The 19,130-nt window shown below is 38.4% G+C and overlaps 1 protein-coding gene across 2 annotated transcripts in view; it reads left to right on the top strand.

Moving 5' to 3' along the window:
* Positions 1-19,130, top strand: part of spop (speckle type BTB/POZ protein) — a 125,472-nt gene that overhangs the window by 93,201 nt on the left and 13,141 nt on the right. For both annotated transcript variants that reach the window (XM_043675190.2, XM_087977885.1), the window contains exons 7-10: positions 4,150-4,327; positions 7,677-7,732; positions 8,427-8,549; positions 17,244-17,386. In XM_043675190.2, coding sequence (XP_043531125.1) covers positions 4,150-4,327; positions 7,677-7,732; positions 8,427-8,549; positions 17,244-17,386 — 500 coding nt within the window. The remainder of the gene's footprint in view (positions 1-4,149; positions 4,328-7,676; positions 7,733-8,426; positions 8,550-17,243; positions 17,387-19,130) is intronic.

Here is a 19,130-nt window from a genome sequence, read left to right on the forward strand (position 1 = left end):
AACCTTCCTTTAGCCTGAAAGCTATTGACTGACCAATATTCTGTTTCCTTTCACTCAGTCAATTTTGTATAAATTGTTGTTGTCATTTAATTCTTGAGCTAAATTTTTTTTTTGCAGACCTGATGTGTGGCACTGCAGTGAATGTATTTTGAAAGTCCATATGCACCACCTTAAGAGCATTACCCTCATTAACACTTTGTGTTAGTTCTTCAAAGAAACTCCCAAGTTAGTCAAACAAATTTGCCCAGGGAAAATCATATGTTGGTTGTTCCTAAACAACAGTTTTCCATTTGACTAATTCTATACCGAATAATTGCAAAATCTTTCTATGACAGCAATTCAATGAGCTTGCAATTGCTGGGCTTACTCCAAGTTTTTTTGAATAAGGGCATGCTGTCTACAAGTTTCCACTTTCTGGCACCTCCCCTAAGTTTGTGGCCAGTAGTGTGTAATTTCCACACTTGTTTCCATCAGTCTCTTTGGATGCAGTCCTGATGCCTTGCTAACTTGAAGTTGTGATTGACTATCCAAAATTTCTCTCCATCAATTTGAATGCTTCTGGTGACTGAGTTTCCTGTTCAGTCACAATGCCATGAATATAACATCATAAAGATACAAAAGCTTCTCATTGACATAGTCATGACCTCTGTTCACAATTTGCCCTTGAATGTGGATTAAAGTTGGCAGTTGCAGAAAATAATGTTGTGTTCTTATTAATAGGGCAAGTTGAATTACAACAAATTACTGAATATGAAGTATGAATTGAGGCAGAATCGAAGAAATTTAGGTCTTGTCTATTTCTCATGAATCTTGCAATGTTTTTTTTAAAAAAAGCTTCACTTAGAGTATGGGGGTGGGAAAAGAGAATATAGCTTTGTTTGAACCCTAACTTTTTTAGGGTATCGTTGCAGAAATGACTGAATCTGAAATATAAAGGCCCACCTATATTTTTTTTGAAACAACTAAAAATTGTACTACTTTATCAAACAAGATAAAGCTAGTTGTAAATGAAGCACAAGAGTCATTCTTATTATCATTACGTAACCACATGTTATTTGTTTGCCTGCAGAATAGACTAAGATGTAGCACCCTTTTGACATCGCTCCAAAGAATGTAGTCTGTACAGAGATTCCTCAACATCTCTTTATCCTATAAATGTAATAAATAAATGGGGCATTTAGCAATCTCAATAATGATGGGAGTTTTCACCTGCTTTCTGTTTAAATTCTTCAGTATTATTTTGAAAGGCTATCACACATAGACTTTAGTATTAAACTTCCTTGTACTAGAATGTTAAATCTGAAAACATTTTTAGTAAAACAGATTTGCCTTTTCTGTATGTCCTTTGCATACTCTGACATCCTAAAGCGCTTTATGGTGAAGGTTGTTGTGATGCAGGAAACCAGGCAGCCAATTTAAAAACAGCCAGCTACTCCCATAGTTGCGCAGTGATAAGGAGAGAACCCGTCTGTGATATTGAATGATGGATTAGTTGTATTTGCCAGTATATTGGGATAAGTCCCTTGAAGATCTTTGAAACCGTGTTATGGGACTTTAAGACCACTTGAGATGGCAGACAGGGTCTCCATCGAACATCCCATATACAAATGGCACCTCCAGTAGTGGTGTTCTTACTCATTTCTTGGTTATGTTCCAATTTTGTGTTGGAACTTGATTTTTCATTTCAGGTAAGTGGACTAGCAACTGAGCCAGAACTTTATCAGTGTGTTTTACTTACAGGTTTACTTATAACTGATTGAAAAACAGTTTGAGGTATCCTTGATTATTTTTTTGAATGTATAAGTTGTATGAACCAGGTTCAATTCAGTTTTGTTTCAATGCATTGTACTTTTTTTTTGTGTGTAGCATGTATACCATCTAAAGGTCACCTTCCGAGTTCAGGTTCATACACATCCATGTGAATTTAGAATGAATATTCCTGGATTTGTTTAAAATGTTTTCAACGAACATTGTTTCAGAAAAGTCTGTAGTAATTTTTATGCATATTTTAACTATTTTACAAGGTTGATTTGTAGTATTAGTACAATTGGAACGCACTTTTTTGATGAACCAGCAGGGATATGTAAGTTGTGACTTCCTTAAAACAATTTCCACAGAAACCTTTGCGAAAACAATTGATGGCAATGTTTCTTTTTATATGTCAGCATCCTGGCCTGCTTGATGGTGAAGCCATTCATAGATCTTGGGGTAAAGTGTCTGTATAATTGAGGATAATTTTCCAAATGCAGTTTTTGTTCTCTTTCTAAATAGTTCATGGAGGAAAAGTGGTTGAAATTACTTTGAACCATGAAATGTTAAACCAAAGTTGGAATAGTGTTTACTAAAGATGCATTTATGTTTGAGTTTCCCAAAGGTGCAAAGCATTTTTACTTGGCTAGTGCTGCTACACCTGAGTGCAGAAGCTTGACACTTATGACTTCTGACTTTGTCAATTCCTACCACACCAGGTTGATGAAGGGCCTGTGCTCCAAAAGCTTGTACATTTCAACTTATGTGCAACTTATACATTTCAAATAAACCTGTTGAAGTCTAACCTGGTGTTCTGTGACTTACACAAAAGTTGTGTTTTAAAAGCGAGCAACTCTGTCTATTGACAGTATCAGTATAGCAGCCTAGATTGTCTTACACGCGACCCAGATTTACCAGCATCCAACTTACGAAGCCTTATACTTGCGAACATGACCCTGTTTTTCTGTTAATTTTATGGATCCAAAATGTGAATGTTCACTTATACTTAACGGATATTTTATACTGTATTGTGTTCTGACTTGCGTATAGATGCCAGTATACTTCACAGCGGGTGTTAGTCGATAGCAATTTCATCTAATTATTTTTCCCTGTTTTTGACATCTTAAATCTCTTGTAACTTGAATCAATTTTTTAAAATAATCTTTCACTATTAGAGATTGAACTGTTATATAGCTTTTGAAGACTGGTTTTGTAAAGATGTGTGAATTTATATTTTCATGTTTTGATTGGCCATTATTATAAAACAAAATTAGCCTTTCCATTCAGAACTTCTGCAGCTCTTTCTTAATCTTGAACCATATTCTTGGCAGATAGTAGTAAGTTATATTCAGCCATTTTTGCAGAATTCAGAGTGGAGAAAGCCACAGCATCAGACGTCAGCTATGTCAAAGTGAAAGAAGCTTTATTTTTGCACTTGTGACCATATTTGCCCAAAATTTCACATCTTGACTAAGTTCTACACCATTTTAAACACATGGCATACATTCCATAATATTGTCAATTCCCTAGCCAAAAATATCCACTAGCTAACAAGGTTCAAATCAGTACTGTTATAATATCTGCACAAAGCCAAGCTATATACAATCATTGCACATAAGTATCATTAACCTTCTGTGATGGAAAGTATACTTGATTGTTCCTTGCCCTAAGTGTTTATGGTTCATTTTCATAAATAAAGATGATTGTTTGCCATATATGCAAATTTAGAAGTGATTATTTTAATCCTTCCATTCCAGTTGTTGAATGTATACATTAGAATAGTATGCCTTTCATTCGATGAGCCATGCCAGAATAAAATTCTGCTCTTTATTCAAAAGATATTTTTGTAATTCTTCACTGTTTTCTTATCACTGACATTTTGAATGAATTTACTGAAAGCTGTTTAAACTAGTATCTGCATGAGCTGGAAATTAAGCTGAGAATTATACAATAAATCACTTTTTGAAAGGCCATAAAAATGTTTAGTCATTTCGATTGGAAATTACTTGAAGTCAAAATCATACTGTTTTTGTAATGTGCACATTGCTTTTTCAATTGCTTTCAAAGTTGAATAAATTTTGAAGGCCATGTCAGTAATGCTATGGGGCATACTCTTATATTGACGTTTGAATTTATAAGAAAAATGGCATTTCAACAAATCGATAAATTATCAAAGTAAGAAATGCATTGTAATTTTTCTGTGCCCTTTTAACTTGTATTTTATGTGTGCACCCTGACTGCTTATAATTTTTGTGCAAAGTTTATGCTTTTTACAATTTGGCACTAATTTAGCACTGGTGGAGCTGCATTTATTTTAAGTAATGCTGATTGGTACTTAATCTGGTATCAGTAACTGTGTATTGGTGCAACATAATGGGTTTGTATTTTTTTACACTCTAGGTGAGTGTGGTCCAGGATTCTGTGAATATATCAGGCCAGAACACCATGAATATGGTGAAAGTTCCTGAATGTCGCTTAGCAGATGAACTTGGAGGATTATGGGAAAACTCTAGGTTTACAGATTGTTGTCTTTGTGTCGCTGGACAAGAGTTCCAAGCACACAAAGCAATCCTTGCAGGTTTGGAACATTCTTAACGTCCAGAGCTTTTAATAAAAATATATGTAAAATTTGTATCAAATGTCTCTTTTCATACAAAATGTATCAAATGTTTTGTTGTTTTTTGATCTTCCACCATTTAAAAAAAACGCAGGATTCTGATAATCTGACGTAAAGGCAAAGAATGTCACATTTTAGATCAGCATGTGAAAGAAAAATGTGTTTTGCGTGTGGCAATTGGTCAAAATTGGCTTTTGGGTTATAAAAACCCTTTGTTTGCGTTTCCTGCATGCAATTAAAATGGAATCAAGAATTCATTTACCAAGGGTAGAAATGAGTTGTATAGGATCAACTCATGCAGCAATGATTTAGTCAAACAATTCTTGGTGGAAGTGTTTTATCAAGCATTATATGCTATATTATTTAGATACTCCTTGTTAGTCAAAGCAAATTAAATCCTTCATTATGTTCATAATTTTCCAAATAGCTTTGAGCCACAGCCATTGACTTTTGATGGAACTAAATGCACTTACCAACTTTATCCTTGTGCTCCAGAGGTATATTGTATGTCATATTAAATCTTCCTCTGAAACATATGCTCATGGGCTCCTTTCAATTATTTCAGTTGTACAACTGAATGTAAGTAAATTCCATGTAGAACACCCATTTGCTAACTTTGCAGTAGAATTGTGTGTGATAGGCTGCTTTGCATTATTCATGTTTTGCATAATCTGTGGAAGTCCAGTCTGGCAGTTGTTCTCTTTTCTGGTCAAAGTCAGAAGTCTCACAATACCCGGTTGTAGTCCGACAGGTTCATTTAAAATCACAAGCCTGCACTTCACCTGATGAAGGAGTAGCACTCCAAAAGCTTGTAATTTTAAATAAACCTGTTGGTCTACAACTTGGTGTTGTGTAACTTCTGACTTTGTCCACCCCACTCCAACACCTCCACATCATGGCTACCTCTTCTGGTGTTAATGGTGAGGTGCCCCCATGTGTGGTTTTGGCTTTGAGGCACGCTCACATGTGGTGTTAGCTGCTGACACCAGTAGCTGAAAAGCATTGCACTGGAAAATTACAGCCAGTCAGGCAGCATCTAAGAAGCAGGAGAGTCGACGTTTTGAGCATGAGCTCTTCATCCTGCTGCTCAGATGTTGTCTGACCGGCTGTGCTTTTCCAGCACCACACATTTCAACTCTGGTCTCCAGCATCTGCAGTCTTTACTTTCTCCTTGCTGATACCAGGAGCCTGGTGGCCAAAATTCAATACCTCCTTGGCAGCATTAAATCACACTTTTTTTCAGGACAGAAAACCTGCTTTACTGAAGACCATATAAACGTGTCAGGACTGTTGTTTCCACCATCTACATAACTCTTAGGACTAGGGAAAAACTCTATGTCCAGTTGTGGGGCCAGCCACTCACCTATAACCCAAAACCAAAATACCTTCACTTCACTCTTGATCAGAAGCACATCTAAAAAATCAGAGCTAAGTTCAGGATGAAAGCGAATCTTTTGGAGAAACTGGCAGGTCCTACCTGACACAGAATCAACCTGTGCAGAGATGTTATGACACACCCCTGGACCAGGTGGAACTTGAACTTGTGTTCCAGGCTCAGAGTTAGGGATACTACCACTCTGCTAGAAGACCCCCCCAACATGCTATGCTGTGCTTTATCTGTCCTGGTCAAACCAACAGCAAAATGCTACTTCATGACTTCTTAAATATTCCCTGCAGGAAGCCAAAATAATTAATTGGGAGTATTTTTCTGTACTACGATATTATTTGAACTTCCTGGCATTCACTGTGTTGGGAAAGATAAATCCTTCTTACAGCACCACTGGCTGATAGCAAGTGAAGCATTCCCCTGAAACAGATCCTGAGAAAAAAGTCTCACACCCATGTGAAATCTTGTGTTTCTTGCTGGAACACACACTGACAGCAACCCCACCTTTTGCTGTCACATCACTTGAGTGAGTGACTGCATATATCACCAACCACCAGCTGGTAATTAACCCGATTGATCAAGTCAATTTTCTGTGGAAGACTGAAAGCTTGCACAACACTCAATCACTGAAGGACTGACTAGTGAGGATTTCGCACTCGCTGCATAATAGGTACATGAGGTCCAGCTCAAATTGGGTCTGTGGGCATCCAAGGCAACCTATTGTCCACATACTGCACTTCTGCTCTGGGACGTGCTTTCCGGGTTGTATCTGAACACTACACAGTACGGCATCTGGAACTGTTAAACCTCCATAATGAGGTATGATTACTTCCCCAGCCATATGAATAAAAGCTATTTTTGGATAGATGGTCAGCATTTGGTTAAATGGGTGCCATTCCAGTTTGCTGGTTAGTTTGTACAAACAGTATAAATGTGAGCACAAAGTTATTTGCTAGTGGTAATATCTGATGGCCAAACTCCATAGTAAAGTGTGTGTGTGCAGGGCTTCAGGATTTCAATTAATTTAAACTAAAAGCAAGCCATTTGCTATTTCATTTGATGACTTTAATCTCCTGATCTCTCTGAAAAATTGCCTGTAAATGTTTATTCTCAAATGTAGTTTTCTCCTTTATAAGTATGCATATTAGGGACATACTGGAGGACTGTCACTTGAGCATACTTTCCATAGCCATTGCAATGTTGCCAGGCAGATTGATTATTAGCCAACCAATTCTTACCACTTTTCATCAGATGTATTGGAAGTGCAAGAGTTTTCTGATCAACCATATTGCAAAAGTCACTGCAGTGCTTTACTAAGCATAATTTTGGACCAATTAAATTGAAATCCATGATAATTAATTCCCTCTTAGAGTATGGTATCTGAAGAGAGAGATATGATGGATTAGTGCTATGCACTATTAGAGATTTTGATCTGGCTGAGAGCTACCAGACTTATTTAGCCTTAGTATTGATAACCTAGCTGTATTATCTCATGTAAGATCAGACATGAAGACTGTGTAATTCATCGGCTTGATTCAGTATTGTGTGTTTTAGTTCTTAATTGGCATTGTTCCTTCAGTTGGAATTTATGCTTAAAACATTTTGACCCTCACACACCTTATCATGTGGTTTGTTCAATACTCTGATGCTTAGTGATTGATTATAACAAATCCTTTACATTCAAATATAATGTGAAGGATTCAATATCAAGTGGCAGTCTAAATCTTTCTTCAGATTTTGAACTTTAAAGTTCTGCAAAGCGAATGTGCATAAGTTTATTTACCTAGGTGTTGCATTTGTTTACTACTTTCACTGTAAATATTTAAGCAACTTCATTTGGTGTAGTCAATCACAGGTAGATAATTGGAGCCTTAATGCTTAAATTAGAACAGTTAAAGTTAAAACAAATATCTTTACTTTTAGCTCGATCCCCAGTCTTCAGTGCTATGTTTGAGCATGAAATGGAAGAAAGTAAAAAGGTATGTATGTATAATATGTACTTTGTAATCAGAAATAACTAACATTGTAATCCATTTAGTGCATGCTCAATGTTATTAACTGTGCTGCAGTCAACGGAAGAGAAAACATTTTGATTGTATATAATTTTAAAGCTCCATTTGCGCTAAGATAGTTTGAAAGTGCAGGTTTGAAACCTGCTGTGATGAGTTACCACATTGAGTAACCTTGTGCTTTGACTTCATTTTTGACATTAGCTCAGCCTGTGCGCAGACTGCGGATCCATTATGCTGTGGATTGCTGTGCTGCATGTCTTAGCTCCCCAGAAGATTGCATAATGGTGCATGCAAAATATTTTTCCTTTTTAATCCTTCCTTCCTTTAAACTTTTTTTCTGGGGTTTGAGGCACAATTTAACACAGAAGTGTTTCATGTCCTTTGCAGATTTTGATTGAAAGTCAAAAAGCTTTTTATTTTATGTAGCAGATTTGTTTTTAATGTTGGAGTGATGACGTGTACCTGGGAAATGTTGTGGAACAACAGAACAAATAGTATTCATTGTGTAAAAGTGTAATTACAAAGGACAGAAGTCATGTTTCATGCTTCCAGAATGCCCTTTTTTTTTTCTTTTTAAAGGTGTTATAAAAGAAATGTGGACAATGAGCAACAATCACAAGATTTTAATTCAAAAATCTCCACCCCCTCTCATTTTCCACAGAATCGAGTAGAAATTAATGATGTGGAGCCTGAAGTCTTTAAGGAAATGATGTGTTTTATTTATACGGGAAAGGCACCAAATCTTGACAAAATGGCGGATGACTTGCTTGCAGCAGCTGATAAGGTGAGTGAGAAAGCAAGAAACTAATGCGAGTCAGTAGTTAACTAGTGAACAAAAGTAGCTTCAGTTAAGTTGAAATTAGAATACTGGAAGTTATTCATCACTGGTATCTGTACCTACTTCAAAACTTAATGTTTGTGAGCAGATCTTCATTTGTCAGAATGAGTACAGGAAGTCCCTGGGTTATGAACGAGTTCAGTTCTTAAGTCTGTTCGTAAGTTGAATTTGTATGCAAGTGGGAATAGTTATGTACGGTTCACATCTAGCGTCAGTTAGTTAAATGTTTGTCTTAGTATATAGTATATATTTTACCAAAAAAAACTTTAAAATAATAATATAGTAAGAAATGTAGCTACAGTATAATATTCAATGTGTGTATAGGTACTTAAAAGATTAAAGAAACCTATCTTAAACTGTTTAGATTGAAAAGATAATGATTAAAGGTTAATACTTACACTCGTTCCAATCGATGCCATGCATACCGGAAGGGGCCTGAATTAATAATTAAAATGACTTTATTAATTGGGTAATGGGGCTGGTGCGTGAGGGGATGGGCCTGCTGCGGCTGCAGGAGAGTCGGGGTCTGATTCTGAAGTCAGTTCCTTTAAAGTAAACATCAAGGGTGGCTTGAACAGATCTTTTCCTTTTCTCATTATAAATGGCCTTGTAACAACTGAGGCCATTAATAACTGTCCATAAATTTTGGTGAACCTCTCTCTGAATTAGGATCTTGCTGCTCTATCTTTGCCATCCCTGTTTCAATGAGGCGAAAGGCTTCAGCTAACTCCTTTGCCAAAACGTATTGGGTTCTGGGGTTTCTTGGTCCCAGCCTTTTTCCTCCTGCTATCATCTGCTGCTCCAGTTCCATAAGATCCTCATTGGTAAGTTCTTTGGCATGGGATTCAAGCAAGTCTAAGACATCATCTCCTTTGATGTCTAACTGCATTTGATTTATTACCAATACCAACCACAGCTTGCCTGGCTTTGACAATGTCCTCAGTTGTGAACTCTTTAAAACCATCTGCGAATTGGGGTACAATTGACCCGGACAATCACAAAGGCCAACCATCCATCCACAGAAACCAGCTACCAGGCCCGCTGTCAAGGAAAGGCTGCCAGCATTCTAAAAGATCCATCCCACCCTGGCAATGCTTTTCTACAACTTCTACCATCGGGGAGAAGGTACAGAAGCCTGAACACACTCCAGCCGATTTCAAAACAGTTTCTACCCTACTGTTGTTAGAATACTGAATGGTCTCTCAGACTCTTAACATTCTCCTGTACCTCCTGTTTTTGTTTTGCTGCTGTTTACCTGTAATTTACTTATCTATGCTATTTAACTATGTAATTTGCCTGTATTGCTCGCAAGGCAAAGCTTCTCACTGTGACTCGGTACACGTGACAATAACTTCAATTCCAGATTCCTTTCATGTTGGTTCTTCACTTCTTCCCAAGAATCTTCAACGTTTTTGATGCCATCATAGATGTAATTCCTCCAGAACTCCTTTTAAGGTCATTTGCGACATCTTGGGTAGCCCTGATTGTTTGTAAGAAGGTCTGGTGTAAATAATAACCTTTTTTAAAGGAAGCTATGATTCCCTGATCCATTGGCTGAAGTAATTATGTGGTTTTGGGTGGTAATAAGACTACCTTTACGTTAGGGGTGAAGGTCATCTCAATATTTGGATGTCCGGGGGCATTGTCAAGTACAAGGAGAATTTTGAAAGGAATTTTCTTGGCCAAGTGATAGTATTCAGCAGCAGGAGCAAAAACATTCAGGAACCAGTTTTCAAAGGGAGCTTTTGTTACTTAAGCCTTTGTGTTTGCCTTCCAAACAGGAGGACATACCTTGATTCAACAAAGTGTCCTCTGATTTAGGGAGCGATACACAAGCATAGGCTTAAACTCGCAATCTCCACATGTGTTACCACCAAGCAGTAATGTTAACCTATCCTTGGATGTCTTATGCCCTGGAGCAGCTTTTTTCCCCTTTTGAAATGTATGTCCTTTCAGTCATTTTTTTTCCATGTCTTGTCTACATTAAATACTTGCTCAGGCACAGAACCTCCCCCTTCAATTTTTTTTCAACGTTTCAGGAAACTCTTGCAGCACTTACATTGGCACTCACTGCTTCACCTTGCACTTTAATATTGTGTAACTTTACCTTCCCTTTGAACTAACCCCTACTCTCAACAAATTCTTCATCGCAAGCACCTTCACTTGCTGTACGTGTAGCTTTTAAATCATTGAAAAGGCTTCAAGCCTTTTCTTGCACTAAGCCAAGGCTAATAGGAATATTATGCTGATTTTGATCCTCTAACCAAACTACCAATCGCCTTTCCATTTTGATCATTAAGCCACTGCGTTTTAGTGATAATTATCACTTTCGTTGGGACAGAGCCTTGTACATGCTCCATTACTCTCCTCTTGTCCTTTATAATTGTCTCGATCGTTTACTGACTGTAGCCAAACGCTTTTCTAATGTTTGTTGGAGTTTCAACTCTTTGATTGCTTTATTATTTCCATTTTCATTTCAGTCGTGATAGTTTTCCTTTTCTCCGATGCATCACCACCACATGCATTGGATTTACACTTTGAAGCCATGATTACGAGGGTGTAAACACACAAAAATTCAAGTCATAACACAACGCACTCAACAATGTTTATGTGATCCGACTTAAAATGACAATGATAGGGTAAGTTTTACAATTGGGGAAAAGGTAAATACGATGCTGTAAGTCAGGATCTGAGGAGCATAAGTTGGGAGCATAGGCTGTCAGGGAACGATGTCGTGGAAATGTGGAGCTTTTTCAAGGAACAGATACGACATGTCCTTGATATGTATGTACCTGTCAGGCAGGAAAGAGATGGTCGTGTGAGGGAACCTTGATTGACGAGGGAGGTTGAATGTCTTGTAAAGAGGAAGAAGGAGGCTTACATAAGGTTGAGGAAACAAGGTTCAGACAGAGCAGTGGAGAGATACAGTATAGCCAGAAGGGAGCTGAAGAAAGGGATTAGGAGAGCTATGAGAGGGCAGGAAAAATCTTTGGCGGATAGAATTAAGGATAACCCCAAGGCATTTTATGCGTATGTGAGAAACATGAGAATGACGAGAACGAGGGTAGGTCCGATCAAGGACGGTAGTGGGAGACTGTGTATTGAGTCGGAAGAGATAGGAGAGGTCTTGAATGAGTACTTTTCTTCAGTATTTAAAAACCAGAGGGACCGAATTGTTGAAGAGGAGAGTGTGAAACGGACTGGTAAGCTAGAAGAGGTACTTGTTAGGAAGGAAGATGTGTTGGGCATTTTGAACAACTTGAGGATAGACAAGTCCCCCGGGCCTGACGGGATATGTCCTAGGATTATGTGGGAAGCAAGAGAGGAAATTGCAGAGCCGTTGGCAATGATCTTTTCGTCTTCACTGTCAACAGGGGTGGTACCAGGGGACTGGAGAGTGGTGAATGTTGTGCCCCTGTTCAAAAAAGGGAATAGGGATAACCCCGGGAATTACAGGCCAGTTAGTCTTACTTCGGTGGTAGGCAAAGTAATGGAAAGGGTACTGAGGGATAGGATTTATGAGTATCTGGAAAGACACTGCTTGATTAGGGACAGCCAGCACGGATTTGTGAGGGGTAGGTCTTGCCTTACAAGTCTTATTGAATTCTTTGAGGAGGTGACCAAGCATGTGGATGAGGGTAGAGCAGTGGATGTAGTGTACATGGATTTTAGTAAGGCATTTGATAAGGTTCCCCATGGTAGGCTTATGCGGAAAGTCAGGAGGCATGGGATAGTGGGAAGTTTGGCCAATTGGATAGAGAACTGGCTAACCGGTTGAAGTCAGAGAGTGGTGGTAGATGGTAAATATTCAGCCTGGATCCCAGTTACAAGTGGAGTTCCGCAGGGATCAGTTCTGGGTCCTCTGCTGTTTGTAATTTTTATTAATGACTTGGAAGAGGGAGTTGAAGGGTGGGTAAGTAAATTTGCAGATGATACGAAGATTGGTGGAGTTGTGGATAGTGAGGAGGGCTATTGTCGGCTGCAAAGAGACTTAGATATGATGCAGAGTTGGGCTGAGGAGTGGCAGATGGAGTTCAACCCTGTCAAGTGTGAGGTTATCCATTTTGGAAGGACAAGTAAGAATGCGGAATACAGAGTTAACGGTAGGCTTCTTAGTAAGGTGGAGGAGCAGAGAGAACTTGGGGTCTATGTTCATAGACCTTTGAAAGTTGCCACTCAGGTGGATAGAGCTTGTAAGAAGGCCTATGGTGTGTTAGCGTTCATTAGCAGAGGGATTGAATTCAAGAGTCGTGAAGTGATGTCGCAGCTGTACAGGACGTTGGTTAGGCCACATTTTGAGTACTGTGTGCCTCACTTTCGGAAAGATGTGGAAGCTTTGGAGAGAGTGCGGAGAAGATTTACCAGGATGTTGCCTGGAATGGAGAATAGGTTGTACGAGGATAGGTTGAGAGTGCTAGGCCTTTTCTCATTGGAACGGTGAAGGATGAGGGGTGACTTGATAGAGGTTTATAAGATGATCAGAGGAATAGATAGACAGTCAGAAACTTTTTCCCCGGGTACAACAGAGTGTTACAAGGGGACATAAATTTAAGGTGAAGGATGGAAGGTATAGGGGAGATGTCAGGGGTGGGTTCTTTACCCAGAGAGTGGTGGGGGCATGGAATGCGCTGCCTGTGGGAGTGGCAGAGTCAGAATCATTGGCGACCTTTAAGCAGCAATTGGATAGGTACATGGATGGGTGCTTAAGCTAGGACAAATGTTCGGCACAACATCGTGGGTCGAAGGACCTGTTCTGTACTGTATTGTTCTATGTTCTAGCTATGTTCTATGATAGCGTGGCGTTGTTCTCCCTCGGGCCAACGACCCACTGAATACAGTATTTTGAGCGTCAAGCAAAGTAGTCCGCCTGCTTGTTAGTACGGACCATTGTATGTAACTCAGTTTTTTGAAATAGGCTTTACTGAGGTCACTTTTTATCAGGCATTCGTAACCCACGTGTTGATTTGCAGACATTTTGTCCCCTGTCTAGGTGGCATCTTCAGTGATTTGGAGCCTTCTGTGAAGCGCTGCTGTACTGTGTCTTCTGGAATTTATTTGGTTTCATTCCTGCTGCTTCCAGCTGCCAGTTCCTGTTGTTTGTTGTAGTGACTGGTATATTCTGTCCTGGTAAATGCGCGTGTTAGTCCGTGGATGAGTGCCATGATTCTAGGAATTCTCTAGCTGTCCTATGTTTAGCTTGTCCTATGATCATTGTGTTGTCCCAGTTGAATTTTTGGTCCCTGTCGTCTGTGTGTGGTTACTAGGGATAACGGATCATTGTGTTTAGTAGCAAGTTGGTGTTCGTGGATGCGAATTGTTAGTTGTCTGTTTGTGTAGTCTTTGCATGGAATCCTGTAAATTACAGTTGTCTTGCACATGATGGGTGTAAGGACTTTTGTTCTGATGAGTTGTTGTCTGAGAGTGGCTCTCTGTTTATGGGCTGTCATGAATCCCATTGGTCGGAGAAGTCTGGCTGTCGTTTCAGAGATAGCATGGCTAGTGAGTTAGGTCATGGCATGTCCTTGTCACATTGTTTATCTGGTAGGCATCTGCAGATGAGGTTGCAGAGATATCCGTTCTTGGTGAATACTCTGTGGAATTCCTCGAAGCATAGCACTCCTCCACGGACTCTATCAGCAAGCACATTGGGTCCAGGTCAATGGACCCTAGATGCCTAACAGGCAAACATTGTGACAAGGACATGCAATGACCTAACTCACTAGCCATGCTACCTTACATAAAAAAAGTCTCTGAACTGACCGCCAGACTTCTGACCATTAGAATTCATGACAGCCCATAAATCAGCAGCTAGGCTCAGACAACAACTCACCAGGGCAAAGGACTCAATACCCATCATGTGCAAGACTGATGTAATTTAGAGGACTCCATGCAAAGACTGCACAAAACACTAGAGCAAACAGGCAGAAACTAATCCATGAATACCAACTAGCACTAAATGTCATGACCAATTGTTCCTAGTAGCTATACACAGATGACAGGAACCACACATTCAACTGGGACAAATCAATGATCATAGGACAAGCTAAACAGAGGACAGCCAGAGCATTCCTGGAAGCATGGCACTCATAACGGGCTCTTATCAATAAGCGCATTTACCTAGACCCAATATACCGGCCACTACAACCGGAAGCAAGCAGGAATGGAACAAAATAAATTCCAGAAGAGAGAGTACAGCAGCGCTTCATAGGAGGCTCCAAAGCACTGAAGATGTCACCTAGGCAGGGGACGAAACATCTGCAAATCAACTTCCCAGCTCAGCGGGCATACGCGCACCCATGAGTAATTCTATTCCTTGAATGTGTTTGAGTGCCAATTTTTAAACATATTTTCAAGGCACTGTGACATCTTTAAATCCAGATTTTATTTGATTAATACTTGATTCCTTGTCATAATTGTCAAGTTGTGGTGCTAGTTAAGAGATTTGTTCATAGGCTCATCTCTGACTTGTATGTTACCCAATGTATTAATCTAACCAGTATTATATCCAAAATAAGGTGCTTAATTGTTAATGTTAGATCACCAAAAACTTTTGATTTGTTGCATTATAGATGGCCTATATTTTGTTAAAACTTTCATTGTTTCACAGAAGAAGGCAGCCCCTCTGAACAAATTGATCCCCTTCCTCCCTAATGTATACCAGGAATTTAAGCTGGTGTACCTTTTGGATGTAGTGTATTCAAGTTAAATTTACTTAAGATAATTATCATTCCAAATCACAATTACGAAATCCTAGCAATTCTTATGAGTAATCTTCTTGATTAAATCATGTGTGGTGACTTCAAAAAGGTCTTTGCTTCTTATGCATAGGCTGGCTATGTGAAACAAGAACATGAGATCTCAAGTTCTGCTGCATTGTTATACATTAGATCTTTTAGAACAGTTTACTTCAAATACAAACAAGAAAAATATTATCTATTTCTGACATATTAGATGAATGAATGATGAACCTTTTAAGCCATCTGGCTATTTTTCGAAATTATGGCTTGGTTGTTTTCCTGTTACTTTTGAGTGCTTTTTAAACTTGCATGACAATGTCAGGGTTTAACCGTTAGAGGATAATGAATTTGCCCACTTCTTAACCACTTCAAAGTTTCTGATTCCAGGCAGTGTGATCCTAATTGAAATGGCACATTTTGCACCACATTGCCATCTGGTGCAAAAATAATAAACTATTAATAAATGCCTTTTCTATCTGGTCACATTAATAAATTTTAAAATAGAATTTTTATTTTTGCTACTTGATGCATTACTCACTTCCAATTCCTTGACAGTTTTATTAACTTGCTGGTCTCAATCATTTGCATTTTAACAAACTCTATTTTGCTAAGGCAGTAAATGTGGTACTTGAAGCGAGAAGTTTCCGTTTCACAATACTCCAGACGTTCTTCTGATATTTTGAAATGATGCTTTAGAAAGCAGTTTCCTTTGTGTCTTTCAAGACCGCCATCAGAATACAATGTTGGGGAAGTTCTGTTATTTTGTACAATTGGTCACTGCAGCCCATGTTGCTTTAACATATGAGATGAGACACAAACTAGAATTGCATTTCTTGGAATACTGAACTTTTAAGGCATATGAGTTAATGTTTAAAGTTTTCAAGATATTGTGGGAAAATGTGTTGATTAAGAGAGACGGTGCTGTTGTGAAGTTTAAGACTCACAAGCATGAACTAGAGCCAAACCTTTTGGAAGGAAAAATTAAAAAAACATCATGTTCATAGAATGTATGGTAGAAGTTTAAAACACTTCCACAAATGGTGATTGGTACTAGATAAATTATTAATTTAAAGCTATGATAGACTTTTGTTACCCTGTATCACTAATCAGTATGGAACAAAAATGGTCAGTTGGGGTTTGGTCAAAGATCAATCATAATGATAAAATAGATTGAGGTTAAAGGTTTATACCTGTTCTCAAATTAACTTGGGTTGGTTTGTCATAGATACTAGGTGACACCAGCTCCAGTTCTAAAAATTATTTTGAAGGTTCTAGTAAGACCGTGTTTTAAGTCATCTTTTTCAATGTTCTGCTTTAGTGTTACAGATATAATGGGGCTGGTATGTGCACTTTTCACTGGGACTTCAATTGAAAGTCAATTTGCTTGACCCAGTAGATGTCATTGTTGGAGTGGCTGCTCCAAATTCCGATTCTTGCTTGCTCACCACTTCCTTACTTGAGTTGTCTCTTGTGTTTGCACAATTTGTCCTCAAGTGTTTGACTCGCCTGCTTCTGTCACCCGGTTCACTCTCTTCTCCCGCTGCTTCAGTACCCAGGTTCAGACAATCCGTGCAATATCCCATCCCAGCTTTCTCTGTCACCTGAAGTTCAATGCAACAATCATAAAGCAAAAGAACTTAGAAATTGTATTTGACTTTTAATCAGGTCAGGTAATCATTGCCTCAAAACAAATCTCCGATTGTACTGACAAGTGTGCATTTAGGAATTGCAAAATCTAGATTCAGAACTTCAGTTTGAAGTGTGAATGTAGCTTGGGTCTGACTAAGATAAAGGGTGTGCTGTGATTTTTGTTTTCAATTGAATGTATTTTACAAATGGCAATATGATTTTTAAAACTTGCCTGGTCTTTTGTTTCTAAATGATGCAAACTCTATTGTTTCAGTATGCTCTGGAGCGTTTGAAGGTGATGTGTGAGGATGCTCTTTGCAGCAATTTGTCTGTGGAAAATGCTGCAGAAATTTTAATTCTGGCAGATCTACACAGTGCAGATCAACTCAAAACTCAAGCAGTAGACTTCATAAACTAGTGAGTACTAAAGTTCAGTGCTATTGCAAAGTTGAAATTTCAATTTTGGTCAACTGTCACAAGGTCAATACCATACCCTGTCATCCCCGTACTCTGAGTTCAGGCTGCTTCTCTCTTGAGTCTTGGATGAAATGAATGTTGGATGTCCCAGCTGCAGATGGCTCATAGTTTACAATAACTAGACTGTCATCTTTGGCCATAAAAGTTGTCAGTGTGTGATGTAAAATCTCACTAGGTTCAGCTAGTGTTAAACTTCTGAGGTCAAGGCTAAGTAAATTTTAGTTGCCATTTAAATGTTTTGATGTTGGCATAGAGTGCTCAAAATGGAGAAAAGTCTTGTTCTCCTTTTGTGAACCTTTGTGAGCTCAAAAAGACAAACATGGAGTACCAAATGCCTTTGTAAAATTGCAAGTTCTTGATGTCGATATTGCCTTTTTCTGCCATGTGGCTTTATGTTTTTTGTTTTTTGTTTCAAAATTTCAAGTAAAAGTTGATTGTTATCATTCCACGAAGTTTAGCTGCAAATCCTTGGAAGTTTCAAATTGTTATCCTCTGATTCAAAGCATTATTCTTCTCCCCAAATTTTGAGCACCATTTCTGAAGAGTTTGTAGTCATGATTTATAGGTTACTTAAATTAATGTTTAAAAACTGCAGTGTCTAAAAAGTATCAACAGAATTTCAAGCTTACCCAGACATCAGAAGATAGGGAAAATTCTACTGAGGCATTGCTTAAAATCTTTGTATGTGTTATTGATAGAAGTTTTACAGGTTAAGAAATAAATGGTTCTGAGAAAACAAAAAATTAGATAACAAACATATAGTTAGGGGGCAATCTGGACCAGGTATCAAATGTCATATTTTTTTCCATCGCCTGTATGACACTTTGATCTTTTATTATAAATGCTGTGTCCTATGATTCTGCCCCACTAGCTACCTGATTAAGGAACAGTGCTCTCAAAGCTTGTACAGGTACACAGTCCTTTATCCGAAATGTTCGGGATCAGCTGGTTTTCGGAATTCAGAATTTTTCGAATTTCAGAATAAGTGACGATTTGATGGTGAAATTTTTAAAAGTCTTATCGGAGGAGCAGACTCACTGAGTAAAACGAGCTTTGAGACAGAATTGAGGCCTGAAAGAAAACTTCGCAAAAAAAACTTTCGGACTTCGACGCTTTTTGGATTTCGGGATTTCAGATAAAGGGTTGTCTACCTGTACTTTCAAATAAACCTATTGAACTATAACCTGGTGTGTGATGTTTAACTAAGATTTCAGTTCTAGTCATTACCCTCTAAAACAATCAAACCATCCAGTAAGCAAGACACAAATAAACTAGTAACTTAAGCGTTTATTAAAATGCTGTGCTTTTAGAAATTGGAACATTTACCCACTTTTTTAATATGTGCCTGGAGTAGCATTGGGTAAAAGTGGTTATAAAACAGCATGGAATATAACTTAGTGGTGCTTTTTATAAATAGGTTAAGAAGGATTTTCAGCGGTGAAGATTCTTCTTCTGGGATGAGATGCAGAATGGATCTGAAGAATAATTGGAGCATTTTTCTTTTATGTTTGTTGGAAATGGGAGTGAAATGACTGCTCATGGTTTCTTTTAATAATTCCACTTCAGTATGAGGTTTGATGGCAATGAGGAGCAGTAAAATACTTGGTGTTGTACAGAGCACAGGAGGATCTTTCGGTGAGAAATGTATTTGGATGAAAAGTTTTGTATTTCATATCTCTTGACT

This window comes from Chiloscyllium plagiosum, unplaced genomic scaffold (genome assembly GCF_037043375.1).
Source record: "Chiloscyllium plagiosum isolate Xiang-an unplaced genomic scaffold, Cpla_swu_hap1 HiC_scaffold_32, whole genome shotgun sequence".
NCBI classification, from domain to species: Eukaryota; Metazoa; Chordata; class Chondrichthyes; order Orectolobiformes; family Hemiscylliidae; genus Chiloscyllium; species Chiloscyllium plagiosum.